General features: G+C 44.5%; 1 protein-coding gene across 1 annotated transcript in view; it reads right to left on the reverse strand.

Moving 5' to 3' along the window:
- Window positions 1-16,851, reverse strand: part of DRP2 (dystrophin related protein 2) — a 40,704-nt gene extending 23,853 nt beyond the window's left edge. Inside the window, exons 1-12 of the mRNA XM_060002493.1 lie at window positions 16,731-16,851; window positions 12,446-12,609; window positions 10,702-10,858; window positions 9,169-9,289; window positions 6,916-7,184; window positions 6,405-6,551; window positions 5,883-5,961; window positions 4,134-4,194; window positions 3,757-3,818; window positions 2,262-2,336; window positions 1,131-1,332; window positions 823-908 (exon numbers count right to left, since the gene is read on the reverse strand). Of these exons, the coding sequence (XP_059858476.1) occupies window positions 823-908; window positions 1,131-1,332; window positions 2,262-2,336; window positions 3,757-3,818; window positions 4,134-4,194; window positions 5,883-5,961; window positions 6,405-6,551; window positions 6,916-7,184; window positions 9,169-9,289; window positions 10,702-10,858; window positions 12,446-12,609; window positions 16,731-16,847 (1,540 nt within the window). The 5' untranslated portion in view covers window positions 16,848-16,851. The remainder of the gene's footprint in view (window positions 1-822; window positions 909-1,130; window positions 1,333-2,261; window positions 2,337-3,756; window positions 3,819-4,133; window positions 4,195-5,882; window positions 5,962-6,404; window positions 6,552-6,915; window positions 7,185-9,168; window positions 9,290-10,701; window positions 10,859-12,445; window positions 12,610-16,730) is intronic.
- Window positions 16,852-25,135: the final 8,284 nt, after the last annotated feature.

The raw sequence follows: 25,135 nt of genomic DNA on the forward strand, positions 1-25,135 counted from the left end.
TAGCACAGTGGTCAACGCACATTAAACACTTGACACTAATGATGCTGTTGCAGAAAAATGCAAAATGCTGTACAAATGATGGAGGATGGAGGGGAAAGCAAAGGTACTGTACACCAGAGAGGTTCAAACCTACAGAATTACATGTTGTCCACTTCCCAGATAATGGGGATTATTGCACACCACCCACGTTATCACATGGGAAGTCTCCAACAGAATGTGTGATGTAGTTTTTTTTTAATTAATGTATAGTTTTTTATTCTATTTCAGATGCCTGTGTTGATGATGCAGATTCTCAGGAAACCCCCAAAACTATAAATGCCTTTCAAAGCTTTTGACAGTCAGGGTAAATTGAACAATTCTCAGTGATGTATTATATAGTAAAAACCATTCCATTTATAAAAACCAGCACACACCTGCCTCGTAAACAATAAAACTGTCCTCTTCCACATTTGCGTGATGTGGTTTGAGCTTCAGATTGGGAGAGGGCTAAGCCTGATAGGCCAAAGGGAAATGGAACTAGAAAGTCCAGGTCCTGGGTATCCCAGGATCCCAACTCAGATCCCCATCAAGTAATTACACCAGATCAGAAGAAACCAATGCCCTTGGAGTAACAGTGGGAATAATAACAGGCCTTAGACCCATCTTGGCCTTTGGCTGTTGTGGATTCTTTGCAATAGTTTGGACCAGGAAGCATTACAAGGTAGCCTGAGTAGCCCTTTGCTGAGTCATAAGACTCATCTTCTGCTTATCTTAGACTTTTCTTCCTCCCACCACACCTCTCCCTCCACACAACTCTACTCCAAACTTTGGAGTTGTACTCACACTGCAGTTTTTCCTTCACTTCTGTGCCACACAGGCATGCAATGCCAGTCTTAAAGGACAATGCCCGCATCTTTCCACTGCGACCACTAGGTTTAAAAGAAGAGACTGAGAATATGAATATCTATAAAGGGTTAACATCTTGGCAGTCATGTCCCTCACAGGGTTGATCCCAGCAGGGCTCTGTGCCAGACATGCCCCAAGCTGAGCTGAGTCCAAGTGCACCAGGGGAGCAATTCCTTCCCACCATGCCCACTCCAGATGTCCCACTGAATTTCACCATGGAGGCTGTCAGGACTGCAAGCCCTTACCTATCAAAAACATTGAGGAGCCAGTTGAGGCTCATGTCCACACAGAGTGGCACGTTGACAAGGATGCCTCTTTCCTCCTCCAGTCGTTCATATAAGGCAGTCAGGCAGTGAATGACCTCCACCACATCCATTACATGCTCACTGGCCTGCAGATCATGCTCATTGAAGATCTCCAGGGCTGTGGTTAAAGTTACCAGGTCCACTGGGAAGGAAAGGAGAGAAGGAGAAAGTATAGCCAAAAGTAGAACCCCAGGGACTAGACAGGAAGATATGGCCACCAGCATCACCAAATCTGACTCAATCTCCAGACTAACCATTTGTAAGTATGAAACAAGCTTGCCGTTTACCAAGACCCTCAACCCAAGTAAGGAGAAGGCAGCAGAAGGCCCCCTAAATTAACCCCAAATGTTTCTATACCCAAATGTTTCTTGACATCAGTTTCAAGAAGATGGTGGGATTTGGGTAAATTCCCAGGGGTTGAATACCATTATTTTAAACTTTCTTTGTCTTTACATGCATTTCAACTGCAAATAAGTTGGTCTGTGAACCTCATTCTGAAAAACTAGACACTGGTTATGAAGGCTCAGGTATGCCTGGGTAAATGTGACATAACTCAGGAGGATTTTTTAACTACCTCCAATGCTGGAATCAGCCTAGCCAGATAACCTGGTCCAGGAAGACTGAATGGACAGTGTCTCAGAGAAAAGACAGAAGGCACATTATATCTGCAGCCATGTTGTCCCCTAACCACTGGCATTTGCTTCAACAGTTCTGCTGCTACATCCAATAACCCCAAGATGGTGAAAGAACAAGCCTCCAGTGGCTCCAAACCATTTGCTGGGATACTTCTTGCCATAAAACACTTGCTTGATTATCCGTTTTGGGCAGGGAAGAAGGTAAAAGGAAGAGGATAGCTGTGCGTTAATTTGGAAATAAGTCTGGGGGTTGGGGAAAATAGAAGGGCCCTGGAAAAATCAGGTGTCCACAGCCAGCATATCCCAGCCTTTGGAGAGTCCCCACAAAGCCAATCTACAACACTGGACAGGTGGGATGAAAGTGGGAAACAGTCAACAGATGAGGAAGGGTAGGAGTGGGATGAAGGCTATAAGGGAAGTGTAATAGGAGACTTACGACGCAGTGCCTTCTGGACTCTGCGTAGCTTCATGGCAGTGCGGTAAGCTGAGAACTTAATGTTGTTCAGATCAGCTGCAGAGAATGGAAAGAGATCCACTCAGATCACGGAAATGCAAATTAAAACCACAACAAGATACCATGTTACACCTGCCAGATTGGCAAAAAATAAAAGTCTGACAATAGCAAGTGTCAGCAAAGAAATGGATGAATGAGAATTGCTGGTGAAAGTGTAAACTGATACAATCACACTGGAAAACAACTTGGTATTACCTAGTAAAATTGAACATTCATATATTCTATGACCCAGCCAGCTATATATCCTAGAGCAGTGATTTTCACATGTTTTGTTTGTTTGTTTGACCAAGCAGCATAGTTCTTGTTAGCTCCAAACTAGAAATGACCGAAATGTCCATTAACAGTAGAATGGTTGAGGAACCTGTGGTATATACAATGGAACACTCCATGGCAGTGAAAATGAATGAACTATAGTCACATGCATCAACATGGGTAAAATTTACAACATAATAGTGAGTCTCTCTTGGCAGTCAAAGATAAAGCACATGAGCGTCATATTCGTAGCCTGGATAGTATCTTTCAAAGAAGCTCTAGTACACATCTATAAGCATAATTACCTAATGTGATGATAAAATCGTTCAGGAAGAGTATAGAGCTTCCAGTTGAGGGAGGTGCAGAGGGGAAAGGAAAGAAGGCTACTGGAAAAAGCACAAGCACTTACTTCCACCCTCACCTGCTTGTTGAATAGGATTCCCTTCTATTTTTTTTAATTTATTTTTTATTGAGATAACATTGGTTTATAACATTTTGTAACTTTCATGTGAACAAAATTTTATTTCTACTGCTGTATACCCTACAAAGTGCTCACCACCAAGATTTAATTTCCATCTGTCACCATACAGTTGAACCCCTTTACCCATTTCAACTTCCCCCTACCCTTTCCTCTCTGGTAACCACTACTCTGTTCTCGGTATTTATGTGTTTGTTTTTGTTTTGTTCATTTATTTTGATTGTCTCTTTTTATATTCCACATATAAATGGAATCATATGGTATTTGTCTTTCTACTCATGTCACTCAGCATAATATCCTCAAGGTCCATCCGTATTGTCACATGTGGCAAGATTTCATCTTTCTTATGGCTGAGTGTGTGTGTGTGTGTGTGTGTGTGTGTGTGTGATCCAGCTATCCCACTTCTGGGTATTTATTCAAAGAATATAAAAACACTAATTCAAAAGGATATATGCACTCCTATGTTCATCACAGCACTATTTACAATAGCCAAGACATGAAAAAAACCTAAGTGCCTGTAGACAGATGAATGAATAAATAGGATATGGTATATATATATAAACACACACACACACACACACACACACACACACACACACACACAATGGAATACTACTCCCTTATATTCTTATAGGACAAAGGCAACTGTATAGATCTCCACACTATACAGGAAACTTGAATTCTTACCTAGGGTTTGGTATAACTCAGTCATCTTGGGATGATCCCAGCATGTGGTCTGAGCCTGGTGACTACAAATAAAAGCATCAATAGTGCCAGGGTCTATACCACCCCCCAACCCCTCAAACACACATGCACACACCCCTCAGCAATAGGTTGGATGCAAGGAGCAACAGGATCTGAGGGTGAACCCTGAGGATCCCAAAGCACAAGGGTTCACCTTTACCAGGTAGAATCTTGAGCTCTTGAGATGAGTAGGAGGAAAAACTGGAGTGGATGGAGGAATCCCAACAGGTAAGGGGTGAGAGGGATAGATAGAAAAAAAGACAGGAAAAGGAGGGGGTGGGCAGGTGACTGACCCATTTCCGATTCAGATGGTCACTCACTTGATATAGTAGGGAACTTTATTGGGTGAAATTGCTCTTTCCCAAGGAACCTGAACAGAGGCTGGTGAGGGAGAAGAGAAAGAGAAAGAAGCTGACCACTAATGCTCTTCAAGCCCCTGGTTACTCCCCTGCTCTATCCTCTCAAAGAAGTAATTAAGCCCAAAAGGGGATGCCTGACTCTCATTGCCAGCTCTTAACAGCCCCTGAGCTTGAGGTATACACTTTTAAGGAACACACTTCTCTCCCTGACGTTTGAGTGAGGGAAGGAGAAGAGGTTGTCACTGATACCCTCATGTGCCAGAGACATGACAAGGGCATGAACAGGTGGCCTTGGCCACCCTATCTTCTCCCTGAGCTGTCTGCCATTTTATCCATTCAGCAGAAGGCAGCTGGTGTGCTGCTGTGGATATGAAGTGGACTCTACTTTCCTCATGGGGCTCAAAGCCCTTCCCCCAGAAGGTCAAGCTTCTCAGTCCTGTGGGACAATGGGGAATGGGACTGCTCACTCCTCTCTGGTGAGGAACTCTGGGAAAGGATATCTCTCTCTGCTCTGTGTCTTTAACATCCGGATGCTCCAGGAGAGGCTCAGTCACCTGGCGAACCTCCTTATTGCAGTTTCCCTGGGTACAAGAGCCCTCTGCAGGTATATCTGCATGCCAGTGATTATAATTCAATAGTTCTAATCACCATTAACATTGATTAAGTTCCTGCTATGTGACAGATACTCTGCTGAATGCTCTGTGTGCATATCTAATTTTCATATCTGTACATTTCCACTATCTCCACTGCTGCCACCCTGATCTGGGTCACCATCATCCCTCATCTAGATTGTTGCAATATGCATCCTAATAGGTCTCCTTCCTCCCACTCTTGCCCCCCAACACTCTGTTAAAACATAAGTCGGATCATGTCATCCCTCTGCTCAAATCCCTGCAATCGTTCTCCATTCCATTCAGAATAAAATCCCAAGTTTTTACCATAGCCCTCCAGGCCCTCCATGCTCTGGCCTCCTGCTCCCATTCTGACCTCTTGCTCTCTCCCCTCATCACTCACTTCTACACTGGCCTCCTTGCTGTTCCTCAGGTATGCCCCTGCCTTAAGGTCCTGGAAGTTGTTGTTCCCTCTGCTCTTCCCTAAGATATCCACATGGCTCATTCCTTCACCTCCTTGAGGTTTCCACTCAGTTGCCTCCCTCATTAAGTCCAGCACTCCCTAATTCACGTCTTCCCTGCTTTACTTTTTTTCCATAGCACTTGTCACCGATTGACTTTATATATATTTTACTTATTTGTTTATGGTCTGGCTTCCTCCTGTAGAATGTAAGCTCTCCACGTCCAAGGATTTTTGTCTATTTTGTTCACTGATGTAGCCCCAGTACCTAGAACAGTACCTGGCCCACAGTAGGCCATCAAGAAATATTGTTGGAACAATAAAGTCATTTAATTCCCATAATTCTACCAGCTATGTAATATTTTCCCTCTTTTTACATATGGGAAAATTGAGGTTCAAAAAGGTTAAGCTATTTTTTTCAAGCTTGCAAAGATATAAAGTCGAGCAGCTGTGACTCAGATCCAGGTCTCTCTGACTCAAGAGCCTGTCCTTTTAACCACTACACTACACTGTTTTATCCTACTGCTTCTTAGATGCCAAGGTACACTCCGCTCCCACTAGGCCCCCAAGGGACAAGAGTAGACCCTCTTGGAAGGTGGCTGAGTTTCTACCAAGTGAAGCCCAGTTTGTCTCACATACAGGAGAGGAAGTGCTGTGACCCAGGCCCAAAGTCCCGGTGGGCATCCTGGAGCTGCTTAAGTCTCTCACCAACTGACACCTATGGAAAGAAGATGCAAGAAGTCAGTGGACTCATTTCAGATATCCAGGGTAGGATTTCCACATGCCTCTGGCAATCTCTGTGAATTCCCTCAGAGGCTGCCTCTTCAGTTCCAGATCCTCCTAACATTCACCCAAATCCTAGCCTTCCCATGGCACTCCCAGGGGTCAGAGAAGAGCATCCCTAATTCCAGGTCACAGACACCCTTCATCTGCCCCTGTCTACCCTGAGGGGCAGACAGGCCCCTCTCAGACCATTTTAATCACTTCCTGCAGTTTAGAGGTTGAGAAGCCTGTTTCCTAGCCCCAAATTCTCTACAACTCTTTCTCCACATAGATTCCATTTCAATGCCCCTTCACTTCCTTTGGGCCTGGGTAAGTTGCCCTCCAAGCCTAGTTATACCAAGCCTTTTCCTCATGCCTCACTCCAGGCTTCTCTTTTACCTGTAGCTGTTTCCACCGGATGTTGATCTGCTCCAGGGCCCGGGAGTTCTCCATTGACAAGTGCACATCAGAAATGGCAAGTTGATGGGCCAGATCATTCACCAACTTCACTCCATCTTTCATGGGGAAGAATTCTTCTTTGAATAGCTATAGAACCAAAACCCAAGTGCCACAGTAGGTAGAAAATAGGAAAGAGGAACCATTAGTCATTTTGTTTTAATAGCACAACCTCAGTGCTTGCCTATTAGGGCAACCAGACTAAGGTGTGGGGGGGGGCATTGTCCTTATCTTCTTCCTTTTCTACTCTCAGAAGACACCAGGGAAAGAGAAGCCAGTAGAAGGACAGAGGAGACTTCAGCTAAACCAGCCCCCAAATCTAGCACAGAAACTGGGACAGACTCTATTGAAGTTCAGGGCAACAATGGAGCCTCAGCAGCAGGAACACTGTCAGGGTCTGGGAGGAACATCTGGTCCCGGGGTGGACTGTAGCCACAGGAGGGGGCCTGCATACCTTAAGAGCCTGGATGTGCTCAGGAAGTGAATCAATGAAGAGATCCCCAATGGGCTCCCAAGTGGCTCGGACTCCCTCGGCCTGAGTCAGAGTCGCGCTTAATTCCTCCATTGCCCCTTGGATCTCCAACAGCTGCTCCAGAGTGCGCTCAATGTGGCGGTGCTGGTCCACACAGCGGGCTGTCAGCTTCTCCCATAGTTCACTGGCCACCGTTGCCTGCTTCCACACAAAGCGGCTAAGATTCTGGATCCGCTGTCTGGGAGAGGTATCTGCAAGGGCAGGCACGAAGTCAAGTCAGGCCAGCCAGGCAAGGATAGCCATGGAAAGACAGAGACAGATAGCCCTTTGTAAAATGTGTGTCTGTGTGCATGTACGTGTGTATATATATTCACACACACAAAAATGCATTTTTTCATAGTTGAGCTCCTTTTGAAGATTCAGCTTTTTAAAAAATTAAAATTTTTATTTTGAGTTCATTGTAGATTCACATGCAATTATAAGAAATAATACAGAGGGACTTCCTTGGTGGCACAGTGGTTAAGAATCCGCCTGCCAATGCAGGGGACATGGGTTTGATCCCTGGTGCAGGAAGATCCCACATGCCGCGGAGCAACTAAGCCTGTGCACCACAACTACTGAGCCTGCACTCTAGAGCCCACGGGACACAACTACTGAAGCCCACGTGCCTAGAGCCTGCGCACCGCAACGAAGAGTAGCCCCCGCTTGCCGCAGCTAGAGAAAGCCTGCACGCAGCAACAAAGACCCAACGCAGCCAAAAATAAATTTAAATAAATAAATAAAGCTTTCCTGTGGTCTCACATCACTTCCAGCTCCTGCCTAAATTCTTTAAAAAAGAAAGAAAGAAAGAAAGAATACAGAGATCTCATGTACCCTTTAGCAAGTTTCCCCAAATAGTAACATCTTGCAAAACTATAGTATAATATCACAACCAGGATATTGACATTGACATAATTCACCAATTTTGTTCAGACCTCCCCAATTTTACTTGTACTCATTTCTCTCTCTCTCTCTGTGTGTGTGTGTGTGTGTGTGTGTGTGTGTGTGTGTGTGTGTGTGTTTTGCTCTATGCGATTTTATCACATGTGTAGGTTCATGGACCCACCACCACAGTCAGGAGACCATACTAGTGTTTTCCACTTATTATATCATGAGGATTTCCTCATATTCTTAAAAAATGGGCAAGGTAAAGAGTGAGTAAAATATTTAAGATGTGTAGTGAGACAAATCATTGAGTCCTATTCACATGACCTTGGAATGCGATTTTGCATTAGTGTCTGCTGCCCACTTCCTTCCGAAAAAGGGAGGTATTTTATGAAGACCCAACAAAGGAGAGGTTAGTATAATTTGCCCAGCCTTTCCACCTAGGCTCCTAAATTGTAAGTTTCCTCTTCCTCCCTCAGATCTCCCCTCAGAAGTATATTCAGAGCCCCCAAACTCCAGACTAATTGGAATTGTCCTGCTCTCTTGAGCTCATTCTATCTGAGGCCCATTGGACAGTAAATTGAGTACTAGTTAGTACTCAGTAGGAGGGGCTCGAGGTAAACTGAGAGGGTCAACAGCATTGACAAAGGGCTGCATTAACAAAGGGTCCTTTCAGGCTATACATAACCAATCTCAGAGGGTTGAAGCCTCTTTCTGGAGAAGAGGGCATGCTGGGCCACCACTCAGACCTGAGCACCACGGATCCCACCCTGCTGCCTTATTTAAACCTAGACCTACAGTGACCGGCTCTATTGATGAAAGAGGGCCAGAACTCACCAGGGTCAGAATTAAAGAGCCACAATCATTTTTCTTTTCAAATGCAATCACCAAACCTTTTAGAATTTTTTGAAAGGTTTTTTTTTATTTTCTGGTTGATTATAGCAGTGCCACATGCCTCTCTATGTTGTAATAAAGCAGTATGCTTTTAAAGGACATACTACTACTTTTACTTACTGAGTTAGTTTAATGCATTTGAGTCTTTTTTTTTCTTTTTCATGCCTTATTAAATGGCCACACATGATGCTCCAGAGAGCTACATACAGCTTTAGGCCACACGGTCATCTCCCCTGCTCCGGGCTCTGTTCTCTTTGCTTTATCTTATAGTGTGAATCTGGCTTCTTCCTAACTTTGGACTCCCAGGAGAAAATTATCCTCCTAGGTAACAGTTGAGAAAATGAGTTTGGGGAGGGCAGGAAGGTGTTTAATGGTTCACAGCTCAAGAAGAAGATGAAAGAGGGGAAGATCACCCACCTTTGCTCTCAGAGCGAGGCTCCTCTAATTCATCAAATGGGTGCTGGGACAGGAAGGCCTGAGCTGACTCCAACACAGAGTAGATATAGGGGCCCCGAGACTTGACATCTTCCATAAAGGCCTGTGAAGTTAGCAACATGGTCAATGGGGAAGGAAAGTCTTTCAATTGCTTTGAAATCCATCCTGCAATTGACAGTCTTTCTTCTCCTCAGTGCAGCTTGATCCTTTGGCGTTATCCTGTATCTTTGGGCTACTCAGACTAAAGAAGAGCAGTCTTCTCCTTAGGCAGAAGAATAACTCTGACACTGGAAGGTCTATTTACTCTGAAATGGGTCTGTCTATGCCACAGGGTAGAGTGAAATGTGGGGATCTGGTTCTGGGAATCTTGGTTTTCTGGAAGACTCAGAAAGTCCTCTGTGAGGGGCTTAGAGAAATCAAAGCCAGGATGGGCAAGATTTATATTAAAATTTTAATTAGTTTTTTTGTTGAAATATACACCAATAAGAGTATACAAATCAAAAGTGTACAGCTCAATGACTTTCCATAAAGTGATTCAATCTCTGTAACCAGTACTGAGATAAAGAAACAGAACTCCACCAGCATCCTGGAAGGCTCCCTCATGACCCCTTCTGGTCACTCTCTCACTCCCCCCTCCCCCAAGGTAACCACTATCCTGACTTGTAACACCACCGATTAATTTTGCCCATTTTTTAACTTTATATAAATGGAATCATACAATGTGTGCTCTTGTTTGTATTTGGCTCTGTTTTCACTCAGCATATTGTCTTTAAGATGTATCCATGCTGTGGCACACATTTATAGTTTATTTTCTTGTTGTATGGTATTCCGTTCTGCATTCATCTTTTAAATTGAGATATAAATGATATATAACATTGCATAAGTTTAAGGTGCACAATATACTGATTTCAAACATTTATGTAATATGATTGCCATTAGCTAACACCTCTGTCACATCACATAATTATCATTCCTTCCGGTGCATTCTGGATTCATTTTAAGAAGCATGTTGTTATTTTCTGATTATAGAGGTAATATATGTCACAGAAATCTTAGAAATCTCAGAAAAGTATGAAGAAGAAAGTTAAAAAGAACTCTGATTTCATCACTTGGATTTAACCATTGTGAAGATTTTGATACAGTTTCTTCTTCTGTTTGTATACATGTGTATACATACATACATATCTATATTGATTTTTATACAGTTGAGATCCACCTGTATATAGTTTTGTATCCTGTGTTTTTTCACTTAATATTATATTATGTTCATTCCCATGTCCCCATTACAAATCAGCGCAGAATTTTAAGGGAGGTCAATATTTGATGGGAAGAATAGAGGGGAAAGATTTGACTTATTCTCTGGAGTACTATCCACAGACCAGTAGGACTGTACACAGCTTCCTGTGACTTTAAGCATCTAAGCAGAGACTGGGCATCCATCAGTCAGGGTGTTGCAGAAGAGATCCCTTCCCGATGGAGAGGCTACACACCACGGCCTCTGTAACTCTAACCTACCGCGTGCGTCTCCTTCTCCTGTTGCACCAGGGCCACATCCCCTTGTAGGGGCAGCTGAGCTGACAATTCCTCATCCTTTTGGCTGAGCCAGTCAATAATCTCTTGGAGAGGGAGCTGAAGCTTTCCACTGTGATCTGAGAAGGCCTCTAGGCGGGCGCTGCACACAATGGTAAGACCAGTGATTTTCAATCCTCTTGTTAAGTTGCAAAACATTTTTCCCCAACAAATACATATGTGGAACCTTAATATATAAACAGATGAAAGAGGTGCTGCTCTGGTTGAAGTGGGAGGAGGCCCAGAGCCCTCCCTCTGACCCACCCACAAAGGCTCCCAAGGCACCTCCAGAGGGAGTACGGTACCAAAACACTTGGCAGACGTCAGCTAATTCAGTTGAGTGTCCAGCATCACGCTGGGAAGGGTAGCGAACTGAGCAAGGCCATTAGAGGTGACAGCTGTCTGGTTGCCCTCTTGTCCTAGAGGACCTCAAGTCATGCCAAACTGCTCATCCTCAGAGGCTTCTTGGAGGCTGCCTTCTGAGCAGAAGCGGATGCAGTAGGTGGAAAGGGCGCGTCAGGTGGCTGAGTTTGGGCACGCACGTGTGTGAGGCTGCATACAAATACAAGCAGCCCAGGGGTCCCAAAGGATGAGGACAACATAGGCTGGAAGTTTGATATATGGAAGGAGGAAAATGGGTACCGCATAATCACCTCTGCTTGCCTTCCCCCACAAATGAGCCATGAGCTGAGGTCCAAGTGGTAGGAAGCCAGAGGCCAGCCCAGGCTGTGTGCATCCATCGAGCCCATTCCCCTCAGCCGACAGTGCTAACTAGTCCTTGCGTCCCTACCACGTGGGCCAAGCCTTTTACTACATTTTTGCTTCCACTAATTCTCAGAGCAACCTTGTGAGGTAGGCACTGCTATTACCCAGAGAGGTTAAGTAATTTGTCCAAGGTCACACAGTTAAGTCACTGGTACAGCGATGATTTGAACTCAGGTTTGTCTGATTCCAGAGCCTGCATTCTTTCAACTTCTCCACACTCTTCATCCCCGCCAGAACCCACCAGAAGCCAGGAGCTTGGTCTTTGATGATAGGAAGTAGAAAGGAAAAGTGTGGGTGGGGGGTGGGGGCGGCAGGGGTTATAGAGAAGGGTAGAGGAAAGAGGAACAACTGATACAGAAATTGCCTGCAGGCTCTTACTGATTCGCCCTTACTTTGGGGAGGCATGGGTGGGTGATAAGCAATAGACAGGAATAGAGGGATAAAAAGATGGGAAAGAGAGTAGATGAGATCTACCAAGATGGAGGACAGTTATGAGAGGAAGAGGGGGAGGCAGTAATCATATCCTCCATTTATACATCTGAACTTATACATTTAAGTTCAGAAAGCATTTTCATATCTTATTTGAGTCCTCACAACAACACTGGGAGATAGTTAGGACATCTATTATTCTTCTACTCATTTTTTTTTCCTTAAAAAATACAAACAAGTGGAAGCTAAAATTCAGAGGTTACTCAAACCAATTATGCAAGGTGACACAGCTATTCAAGACTGAGGTTCAAATCCAAGTCCCCTGACTTCTGACCCAGTGTTCTTCCCCCAGTTCCAGAGAAGGAAAAGGAGGAGAAACAGAGGGTGAGGCTGACGAGAAGGCTGAGAAGAGGATGATGAGCTACAGCAGCAAGAGGAGCCCAACACCTTCCCAGACAACTCCCTAAAGCCCCTGTTTCGAGGGGCCAGGCCTTACCGGAGGCTGTGCGACTTCTTTTTGATTTCATTCCAACACAGATTCATGGCTGGTGGTTCCAGGGGTCCAGCGGCACCAACAGACCCGTTGAATAGCTTTGGGCTTAGGTAGGGCACCCCAGCACCATCATGAGGAGGCGCAGGGGTGCTGGCAGCAGCTCTAACCTGGACAGAAACACAGGCACCTCTGTGAGCCCTGGAGTGTGCCACACCCTGGTCTGCACCAAGTCAAGCGTGGGACAAGTGTGAACAGAGGGAGAGAAGGGCTGGTTCTGGGGTGTGTTCAGGGGTGGGGGTTGAGAGGAAGGATGACTCCATGGCTCTGTTCATGGCAAGGTCCTCTCTTGGTACAGGTCGGTCACTTTTAACTGCTGACTCCTATCATTATCACTCTTATTATTGCAAATTGTGCCAGGATTACTGCCCAGATGGGACCCTAGACGTATTTGTGTTAGATAAGAGCTGCTCAGAATTGCCCAAACATAGGCAACCATGACATTCAAGGTGAGCTGCAACTCTTACTTCAGTGTCCCACAGTTTAGCCAACCTTCTAGAAAAGAAAGCTGAAGGGCTGTCCCACAAAGTTCCAGAGAGAGAGAAAGAGAGAGAGAGAGAGCAGCCAGAGAGAGCCATCAGTAGTAGATGATGTCCTAGTTCCAAGTGAATCTAGGCCTTGGTGCTCCCTCTTCCTCTTCCCCGCTCACATTTTCCGCCACAGTCAGGAAGGCTGGAAAGGGTCCTAAAGAGCACTGTTCATCTTCCACGGGTTGAGAAAGGGCTAAAGCAGCATTTTGGGTCCTGATCTCCAAAGGACTCTGACCAGAGTCGACAGCTAAGAGGACCAGCCGTGGAGCCTGCCAAAGTCTCGCCTTGGGCCGTCAAGTTCAGAGCCCGTCACTTGCTCACCCTGTAGGGTATTGTGGGGTTTGGGGGAGTGTGGGTTGTGCCAAGTAGCCCTTCAGGAGTTAGCTACCTTCAATGCAGTGCCAAACCTGCGCAGCCAGGGGCAGAAGGGGGTGGAGAGCAGGGGAGTGTGGAGAGGAAATCTCAGCCTCGGGAAACCCACCTGCCTGCCTGCCTGTCTACCTCCTCACCTCCTGTGGAAAGCACACGGTCCTGGTGGCTGAACCTCCTCTTGTCTCCCCTTGCCCCCAAACCATACCTCCTCCCCACACAAGACTCTCAGGAAGTTGGGAAACCAATCATCCCATTCAGACCACGGCTCGAAGTGCTTAACACACAGTAGGTGCTTAATAAATATCTGTTGATAAAATTAATGATGCCCAATCTATAGAATAAAAAATATTCAAGATTTAAAAAAGAACCCACAGCTCGCAGCCACACACGGAAGGAGAAGCGGGAGAGCAGCCAGGCTCTGGGGCAAAGCTCTGAGTGCAGTTGCCTTGCGTCCCTGGGAGCGGACCCTACCTGTGCCGCCTGGGGACCCAGTTGCAGGACTGGACAGCTCCATGATGATCCCTCCACACAAATCTGGACCCAGTGCCTGGTGAGCTAAAGGCAGAGTCCTGACAGGCTCTGAGCAGGCTCCCTCAGGGAGGGTGGGCAAAGCTGAGCCAGGCCAGGAGGCGGGATCTGTCACCCTGTTTGTTTACTGACCCCCCAGGAATCCAGAGGGGGCGGCTATGTCAGGACTCCAGATGGTGAATCAGGGCTTTGTCCCTGGGGAATTCCGGCTCACTCCCAACTGGGCCCGCCACACCGGGGCCAGGAGGGCCCTCCCAGACTGGCAAGGATGGTGAGAGTGGGACTGAGCATTCCATGGTGCTGAGGAGGGGCACGAAGAGGGGAGCTTCTGTTGATTTATGTTCCCTTTCCCTGGAAGACACAAAGGACTCACTCTGCCTCCACCCCCACCCCCTGAGGTGAAGGAAAGGATCAGACTGCTTTGGTGACAAACCTCTGGTAAGCAATTTCCCCAAGGTCTGGAAGGACAATGAGCTTGGTGATAAGCCTTGTCCTTGACCAAGTAAGCGTCCTCAGAGGCAGTGAGAGATGTGTGTGGCACACCTGGGGACAGAGCTGTGGTTGGGAAGGTGGGCAGCAGAAGACTGACCCAAGCCCACAGTGAAAATGAGAGAAGAGGGAGAGCCTTGTCCCCACAGACCTCCGCCTGCACTCTAAGGCCAGGGGGAGATGGATGGTCAATGGGCAATCCCCCCTGGACTTTTGCAGGGTGGGGAGAGGGCAAGAGGGAACCCAGAAACTCCATGCAGGGATCCAGCGCCAGAGAGGCTCCTGTGCCTTGCCTGTGCTGTCATTGGTCCCTGGCCTGAGGGGCAGGGCCCCTTCTGGAGGTGGCCACTCTTCTCCTTTGCCAGCAGACTTGGCTGGAGAAAGGTTAACATTCCCAAGCTGGGCCCCCACCCCTCAGCACTGAGGCAAAACCCTTCATTTTGACCAAAAAGAGTTCTGTTCCAATCCTCATTTATCTCCCACAGAGTCTTCTGGGCTTTCCACAGTTCCACATTGTTTCCATGCTGAGGCCCACCTACAGGAATAGTTAGAGCAGCTGCCTGACCCTTTCTGGGACTACGGGGTAGAGCCTTGCGGGGTGGATGGGGGATGGCAGGGGACAGCAGGCCAAGAGCAGGGAGTGGCTCTAGCTCTGTGTCGCAGCTTGGCTTATGCTGGGATAATTGGTCCCAAGCCAGTCTCACAGAGTTCCCCAGACTGGGAATGCCCCAGAGTTAGAAATGGCCTCTTGTGATCCAGCCACAGCCTAGTTGTCTGGTTCTGATGGAAGCACCCACGATGAGCTGGGCTCCACCCATGTTAGCCTTTCATTCCCTCCAGCCTTCTTCTCAGTTTCCTATGCCCCCATTTGGCTCCTTTACTATGCTCCATCACCCTGTTTTCCCCTCCGAGTTCCCCCTAATAATCACAAGTCCCCTGGGGCGGAGCCAGGCACGCAATAGGCAAATAATGAATAATCATAGTTTTCTTTCCCTATCAATAGCCTTCTACTTCTGGCTTTTGTGGCCAAAATGTTTGCTTCTCACTCCCCACTCCCCATAGGGCTCTCTCCTTATCTCTTGAAACTTTAAGACAAAGTCAGAGCCATAGAAAAGGAAGAGAAGAAACTAGACAGTGACCGAGGAGAGGACTTGGTCTCACCATTCTCTGTCACAAAATGAAGCCCTCAGGTCCCGTTGCCAGGTGGAGAAGTTTGGAGGGGGTGGGCAATGAGCAGGGCAAGCCTTATGGAAGGACCCATGCTTCTCAATCCCTCAACCTTCTGAAAGCCCCAGTCTGGGGAAGGGGTAGGTGCACAGGGGGACTCTCAGTTGACACTGACTTTGAGAATATGTTACAAGCAGCAAATTCTCTCTGGCTAGACATGTGAAAACAGCTTGGGAGGACCTGGGTCTTATGCCTCTCTGGACCTTGACTTTCCCTCATTATTCTCCCCCAGATGGGCTCCCCAGCACCTACATTCTCCATCCACGCCACCTCTCCATCCGTGTCGCTCTCTTCCTCCTCCCTGTATATTCAGCTGCTGTTTGCAGCTGAATAGTGACTCAGCGCTGCAGTCCATCTGTGAGATACTAAGAAACAGTACTTTCACATACTCCTGTGGCCTCTGGACCCCAAAGCATTGTAGGGCAAGCCAAAGTATGCTGATACTTCTCTCTTGTCTAGTCAGCTTTCCCTTGGACCTCCCTAATTGTCAGGAAAGGGGGCTGCCCTCTTGGGATTACTGCCTCGCACACATACTCTGACCACCTAGAACATATGCAGGTGGGCACACGCAGCACCACCACTCCACTTCTATAGGAGGAGAGAGACAGGAGAGGCCAGTATGAAACTCAGGGGAGCCTTAGTGGGGTTAACCCACTGTGAGTAAGACTAGGGACTTGAGAAGAAGAGCCAATGGAAGGAGAGGGAATATTCTGCAGGTATGGAATATGAGGTAAGCCACAGAGAAGTCAAGACAAAGGAAGGTCCTGTCTTGTCCTTGGCTATACCCTGAAGGATCATGCTTTTCTGGGACCTCCCTTGGGAGGTTAACATAAAACCAGCCCCCTCAGCCATTGTGGGCCCTTTGGCTTGTCCAGCTCAACATACCTCCTTTGCCCCATGCCCCCCCCATAAAAGGCCTCATGAGTGACAAGGATGGGCCAAAGGAGACCTCGTGCTGTCCAAGAGGTTTCATGTATATGGACAGTACCCCTGAGCTTTAGGAAGCATGGATACCCACAAGATCACACACAGATCATGTGTCCACCCTGTCTCCACAGGTCTTTCTTTTGCTCTCGGCCTCTTACCTGAGGCTGGGGGCAGGTGCTTCGGAGGCTGCTGCTGTGATGGAAGTGGTCAGCTGCCCGCCACTCATGACATCGTGGGAGGGTATAAGGGCATCCCTGCATGACCATAGGTTGCATCAGAACTGAGGCTCATGGGGGGGCGGTGAGGATAGGCAGTGCACCAACCGCTGAGCATAAGCACCTGGAAGAGTAACAAGGAGAAATTTAGAGTCAAGATCTAGAAAAGGACTGCAAATCCACCACTTCCTTAGAGGTGCCTTGACCAGTTATGTAAATAAGTATTCAAAGCTTACTTACCTATCCAATAGTTTTTCCCAGGCTATCATGTACCATCAAAATTTGATTTAATTATTGATCAAGGAAATATTTATTGTTTCTCTATTGTGCTTTGTGCTAGAGACACAAAGATTATATGCTGAGATTTCGCTGCTTGGGGATGGGGTGTGGGAGATGGAGGGGGGCAGTCATATAAGCTGATAATGATAATAAAACACTTATGTGGAAAATGCTATAATCGAGGTTTGACCAGAAGGCTAGGGGAGCACAGAGTGGGGAACAACTAACTCTATCTGAGATTTCAGAGAGACTGCATTTGAGATGAGTCTTGAAGGACTCAGTAGATGTTTGCCTGTGCAGAGAAGGGAAGAAAGGGAGAAATGCATTCCCAGCAGAGGGACCCACCTGTGCAAAGGCGGATGTCACAAAAAAAGCACAGCATGTTCAGAGAACAGTAAGTTCAGTATGGCTGGAGTTTGGGAGGCACAGAGATGAAAAAGACATGGTGCCTGTCCCTGAGGAGTTCACATACGGAGAGAACAGACATGGGGAAAATCAAGCCATAAAGTGTTACTTGCATTAATTGTAGAAGTATTGATGGGTTGTAGTGAAGGGATGGATGAGGTGAGTTCTACCTGGCCATGTCAGGAAAAGTCTCCTTAGAGGAAATATACTTGAAGTGAGTCATAAAAGAGAAATCAGATTGCCATTAAGCAGAGAAGATAAAACAAAAAAGAACATTCCAAACAGCACAAAAATAAAATGTATGGTGTGACCAGAGTACAAGGTAGGTGCTTTGTGGGGAGTAGCAGGTGAGGCTGTGGCCAGATTGGGTCATGCCTTGAATGATAAGCAGAGGATTCTAAGGCTTCATCTCGTAGACAATAGGAAAGCACTGAAGACTTTAAGCAGGGGAGTGACATGACTAGATTTGCATTTTAGAAAGAGCCCTCTGGCTACCTTGTGGAGAGATTCTCTTGGGCAAAAACCCATTGAGGAGCTGTCAAAATAGGCAGGCAGTTGCAGTGAGGAGGGAGCAGAGAACATGGCTTTGAGTTACATTGAAGAGGTAAAACACACTGGGCTCGGTGATCACTTGGAGGTGAAGGGTGAGAGAGGTGAAGGAGTCAAAGGTTTTTAATTTGGGAGCTGGGTGGATAATATTGCCAACAGCAGGAAAGGAAAGACAAGAGAAGAAGCAAATTTGGTGTGGCAGGGGCAGGTGAGAGCAGTATTCCGTAATAAACTATTCTTTAGACATGTTCAGCTTTTGATGTCAAGAGCTAAGCTTAGAAAAGACATGAATGAAAAAGTTAAATGTACAGACCAACTGACAGTTTAGTGAATGTACACAAGTGTGATGAGGATGGGTGGCTAAAACAATGCTTGCAGATGATAAAAGTGATATCTTTTAGTGCTGGGCAAAGATGTGCCAGCTTTGATCCAATGGGCAGGAAGTGAACATCTTTGATTCCTGATCCTGATGATTAAATAGCCACCATTTTTAGTCTCTATTTCAGTGGTTCCCAACATTTTAGGTATAAGGGCCTCTTCTTAAAATAAAAACATCTCACTTCACCCACTCACACCTACATAGTAGCTGTACTTTTAGCACTTACGGAGTGAGAAAAACACTTATACATTTAAAGATCTGTGGACTCCTCACATTAAGTACCCTTCCCTCCTCCTCATGGGTCTATGGTCCAAAGATTGGGACCATTACAGATCATGAAGGTGCAAGAATTTATTGTCTGAAGGACATTTTACTGTAGTCAAAGTCCCTAGAGATCACACAACTACATCATTCCTCATCCCCAAAGAGATTGCCCTAAAGAATGGTTGAAAAGGTGGCTCCCCTCTGATCCAACGCCAACATAAAAGAATTAACCACTCAGATCAAAAATGAAGTACTGCTATGGACATATTGTAAGTATGATGGCTACAAAAGTCTTGCTTTCAGCCCTCTTTTTACATTAATATTTTTATACAAATAATGCATGTTTATAGAAAAACTGGAAAATATAAAAAAACATAACTGAAACTAAAAATAACCTATAATACTAGTATCCAGAGATAACCATTACTAACAGGTGTGAATCCTTATGGTAGTTTTCCTATGAAAAATATATACTTACACTTTGGAAATAAAACTGTCATCATATTATTTATATATTCATTATATATTTATAATTTTGTATCATGCTTTTTTTATTTTCCTTTTATATCATGATCAGTTTAGAATTTCACTAACTATTCCTCTAAAAGATGATTTCTAATGGCTGCAAAGCTGTTAGAGTGCTATGGTTGAGGCCATGGGTTTTTGCATCAGACAGACCTAGGGTCAAACCCACACTATTCAACCTAATATCAGTGTGGCCTGGGACAAGTTAACCTTTCTGAGCTTCAGTGTCCTCATCTGTAAAATGGGGATGACTGCCCTCGTAGACTACTTCTAACGATTAAAATTAATAATGTATTTAAATAACTTAGCACAGTGTCTGGCAATGGCACACTGTTCAATAAATGTTAGCTGTAATCATTGTTGTATACTATCCCACTGAATGGATATACCATAATTTATTTTAACAATTTAACACGTCACACTGCAATGAACAGCCTTGTGCATATTTGTGATTCTTTCCGTAAGATAATTTCCTAGAAGGGAAAACTCCTGGATCAAAGGGCATGAACCATTTTCAGACTTGTAATACATACTTCTTTATTTGTTAATTTATTTACTTTATTATTGGCTGTGTTGGGTCATCATTGCTGCACGCAGGCTTTCTCTAGCTGCGGCAAGCGGGGGCTACTCTTTGTTACAGTGCACCAGCTTCTCATTGTGGTGGCTTCTCTTGTTGTGGGGCACAGGCTCTAGGCACACGGGCTTCAGTAGCTGTGGCGCATGGGCTCTAGAGTGCAGGTTCTGTAGTTGTGGCGCACGGGCTTAGTTGCTCCGCGGCGTGTGGGATCCTCCTGGACCAGGGATAGAACCCGTGTCCCCTGTGTTGGCAGGCAGATTCTTAAACACTGCGCCACCAGGGAAGTCCCAGACTTGTAATACATACTTCTAAATTGCCCTAGAATAAAGTTAGATCACTTTGTACTACTCCCAATGTATGAGAAAGCCAGTTTCCCAGCACACTTGCCGGCAGTTAGTATTCTTATTTTTAAAATATCTTTGCCAATTTTGTAAGTGAAGATGGCATCTTGAGGATTACTTTGCATCCTTAACTACTAGAAATGCTTAGCTTTTTCCTTCCATTTTTAGTGGCCAGCTGTAGTTCTTCTTTCATAAACTATCCCTTTTTCTCTTTTGAGGTTCACCACTCTACAGATAAAATTCCTTCCTTCCTATTCTCCTCTACTGACCTGATGTCAGTTTGATGCTTCACAAAATAAAAATAAAACAAATCCAGGAATCAGGGAATTCAGATCTTCTAATCCCAACACAGGCCAAAAAGGGATAAACTCTTTCTAGTACTAGCGTGACTACCTTCTGTTATGTTCAGACTTTGCCACTGATTGTGACAAGTCATTTCACCTCTCTAGACCTTGGTTTGCTAAAATGTTAATGTTTAACAGTTGCCACACATCAAAATGCTAGCATTTGCTATATTTGTAGGGCATGCTTTTGTAGCCTGCTGTACTGTTTTTCTTGATCCTCAATGGACCTGGTAAGGTTGGCCCAGCCAGAATTATGATCCCATCTGACAGATGAAGATGCTGAGACACAAGTGAACCTGGACCTCCTGACTCTTGGCCAGTGCTCCTTGTTCTACATAAAGATTCTTCTTTCTGCCTCTTTATTTATCTCCATCTTGTCCCAATTACTACCTGTACATACTGATTGTTCTCTTCCTATTCCTCCTTTTAACTTGCAGAGTCTGTGAGGAATTGGAGATGAATCTGACTTGGTACCCAAAAGGTCGAGTGTGGGAAATAAGACATATAAACAAGTATCACAGGGGAGAAATGATTCATACCTTACGTGGGGCACAGAAATCATACTCTGAAAGGTCACAGAGCAGGAACTGTTCACTTCAAGCTGGAGGGATATAGGATATATTTATGGATGTTTTTGAGCTAAGGTGAGAGAGAAGCTTTGGATGCATGAAGTAGTATGGAGGATGCTTTTGCAGTGGAACCAACTCGTCTGTGCTCTCCCCTAGGTATCCTGCTAGATACCAAACTGTGGCTTTTTCCCAATAGGAATACTCTTTTCCTAGTTCTCAAAGCCATATACAGGCCCTTCTGGGAGGATTCAGGGAGGAGACATTGTTTAACTTAGGCAGAGATAAAAGCTTTAAATATATGTGGAATACCAGGATTTCAGCATGAAAGCAAGTTTGTTGGTGGAGGACAAGATTCATGCCCAATATTTATTTCTACCTCACATATTTTTAACACAGAGCCAGGCACAGAGCAGGCACTCGGTGAATGTTTTCTGACTTGATTTTCTTAATTAAAGTATAGTTGATTTACAACATTATATTAGTTTCAGGTGTACAACATAGTGATTTAGTATTTTTATAGATTATACTCCATTTAAAGTTATTATAAACTAATGGCTGTATTCCCTGTGCTGTACAACATATATCCTTGTTGCTTAATTATTCTATGTGTAGACAAATACTCTATGTTATCACTTATATGTGGAATCTAAAAAATAAAACAAACAAGTGTATATAACAAAAAGAAAACAGACTCACAGATATAGAGAACAAACTAGTGGCTACCAGTGGGGAGAGGGAATCAGGAAGAGGTGAGATAGGAGTATGGGATTAAGAGACAAAAACTAACTTGATCTACTGAATTGAACTCCAAACAGGTGAGTGTACAGGTCCTCAATTTTGTAGGTACAAATTCCAAGGGGCATGAAGAGAAAGGCTCTGGATATACACATTTCTTACATTTGTGTGAAATGATGTATACAGAACATTAGCATTTGAAGCAAGGCTTGAAATGGCAAAAAAACTGCAAACAACCTAATTGTCCATTACTAAGGACTTGTTAAATAAATAATTGTGTATCCATACAATGGAATTCTATACAGCTGTTAAAAACAGAATTAAGAACTATTTATGTGCCAATATAGAATGATCTCTTAAGATATATTTTTAAGTAAAAAGGAAACAAGAATAAAAAATAAAGTGGTTAGTTTACATTAGTTTTAAAAAAAGGAAAATATGTGCTTATATATGCAATAAAATATCTTTGGAAGTATAGAAAAGAACCCGTTAACATTGATTGCCTTTGGAGAATGGCATCAAGTGGCTACTAGACAGAGGTGGGAGAATTCCTTCCATTCCTTTGGGATTTTTCCTTATTTTCTCTCTTTCTAAAACTGAGAAATATAACTTACAAAAAAGTGCATAAAACATATGTGTAAAATATATTGAATTATTACAAAGTAAATCCCCATATAATCATGGCTTGGGTTGAGAAATAGAATAATTACTCACACCCACAAAAGCACCATGTCACCAATAGGAGATATAGTTTTTACTGAATATCTTTTTGTACCTTTTGAATTTGGAGCTGTGTGAGTATATTAGCTATTTAACGGCTATTTTCTCCCTCCCTTCCCACTCCTCACCAAAGTGCCATGGACATCTTCAACTGTTTTATGGAAAGGTAGGTGTAGCAGCTTTTCCACAGTCAAATAAATAATAACAGTTAAAATTTACTGTATTCCATGTTTTACATATATTAACTAATCAGTCTACATACATCAAGCATTGAATCCTCAGGACAATCCTATGAAGTAGTTACTACTGTTGTCTGCGTTGTGCAGGTAAGAACACGGAGGCACATAGGCAGTAAGTAACTTGTTCAAAGTGATATCGTTACTCTGAGGTGAGGAACTGGGATTTACATCCAGGCTAGTGTGTCTCAGAATACAAGTTCTTCACTGCTACACTATTCTGCATCTGTAAATTCTAGAACCCAGGCTCTGAGGCACTGTGGTCACTGACACTTAGTAAGTAGGGAAGATTCTTGGCTATGGGCCACCAGGTGGGAGCCCAAGGGCTGACTCAGACATGCCACTACCCAGGCAAAGACACAAGCAATTAAGAATGGACAGGATGCAGTGGGTCTGGGGTATCAGCCAGCTGGCAAATCCTACAGAGCATTTAAATGACCTTCCAAGGACATCTGGGAGGTAAAATGCTAGTCAACTCTCCCAGTCTGACCTCAGACCTTTCCCAGTGCCTTAGAGCTCAGTAAATGCTTTTTGAACAAATGAATAAGCTCTTTCCACCTATAAACTGGAGAAGTTTAGGAACCTACCCTACAGAAGTACTTGCAGAAGTGGACGAGGGTGTCTGCTACAGTATTGTTTGCAATAGCAAAACTGCAATTGACTCAAATCTCCATCAACAAGGGACTGGTTAAGTATCGGAGAGGCGGCACCGCATAGCAGTGTAGAGTGTGGGCTCTGAGCCAGCACACTAGAGTTTGCATCCTGGCTCCAAGACCTAACAGCACAGGTTTGGACAAGCTCCCTGACTTCATGCTTCAGTCCCTGCATCTGTAAAAAAGGGGATAATGAAAAGACGTACTTCATAGCCTTGTTGTAAGGAGTTAATTCATAGTTTCTGACATCTAGTATGTACTGAAATCTTTTCTATTATTGCAGCCACTCATGCCATGGAATATTATGTAGCTGTTAAAAAGAAAGAGGTAGATCTGTACTCACTAATGTGAACAGATGCTGAAGATATATATTTTAGGTTAAAAAAAAAAGTGTCAGAATGAACATGTCTGGTATAACTCCAGTTTTGTAAAAAACCTTCTTTCTGTGTATGCACAGAAAGAAAGCCTACAAGGATACACAAAACCGTTCAGCATGGGCTTCCCTGGTGGCGCAGTGGTTCAGAGTCCACCTGCCGATGCAGGGGACGCAGGCTTGTGCCCCGGTCCGGGAGGATCCCACATGCCGCAGAGTGGCTGCACCCGTGAGCCATGGCCGCTGGGCCTGTGTGTCCGGAGCCTGTGCTCCACAACAGGAGAGGCCACAACAGTGAGAGGCTCGAGTACCGCAAAAAACAAAAAACAAAAACAAAAAACTGTTCAGCGACATTGCTTCTGGAGAGTTGTATGAAGGGGACCCTCATTTTGACTTTATACACTTTGTGTGTGTGTACATATATTTTATATATATATATATATATAATTTTTACAACAATCATTTATTATTCTTGGAAGAAAATAAATAAGGAAGACTTCTAAATCATGAGAGGCTCGGGAAAGAACAGGGAAGTGAAAAGAAGACCCCTTCTTATGAGCTACAGTTTCCTCTCTCCAGTCCAAGGTGACATTGCATGATGGCCCTCCCTCTCACAGCACTGCCTTTCTACCTGACAGCATGGCACTAAGAGACGAGACACACATTTCATTTGTACCAAACCTTGTTATGTGTTCCTAAAATAATTCCTGCAATGTAGCCAAAAACCAAGGTTCTGCTTCAGATGCTCTCACTAATGAATAACACAGGGAACACAGATTGTCAAGCTGGTAGGGACCTTAGAGCTTACTTAGGCCAACCCCTTCATTTACAAATGGAAACAATGAAATGTGTTCCTGAGAAGGTAGATGTCAAGTAATTTTGAGAAATACAATTTCTTTTCCAGTGGGAAGAAAGATCAGAGATGCATCCTCATGAGGAGAATTGTATTATAAGAACCAATTAATAAACAAACTTATGGTTACTAAAGGGGAAAGGGGGGAGGAGGGATAAACTAGGAGTTTGGGATTAACATATACACACTACTATATATAAAATAGATAAACAACAAGGACCTACCGTATAGCATAGGGAACTATACTCAACATCTTGTAATAAACCATAATGGAAAAGAATATGAAACAGAATATGTATGTGTGTGTGTGTGTGTTTATAACATAATCACTATGCTGTACACCTGAAACTAACACAACATTATCAATCAAATATACTCCAATAAAAAAAAGAAAAAAGAAAACCAAATGAAATAAAAGATATAGGAATTAGAAAGGGAAAAAGAAAGAACCAATTAATGCAATACATCTAAAACCTTTATACACTGCTGGTGGGGGTATAAGTTGCAAACCATTTTGGAGAGCAATCTGACAATATCTCCCCAAAG

This window comes from Delphinus delphis, chromosome X, assembly GCF_949987515.2.
Source record: "Delphinus delphis chromosome X, mDelDel1.2, whole genome shotgun sequence".
Lineage (NCBI taxonomy): Eukaryota > Metazoa > Chordata > Mammalia > Artiodactyla > Delphinidae > Delphinus > Delphinus delphis.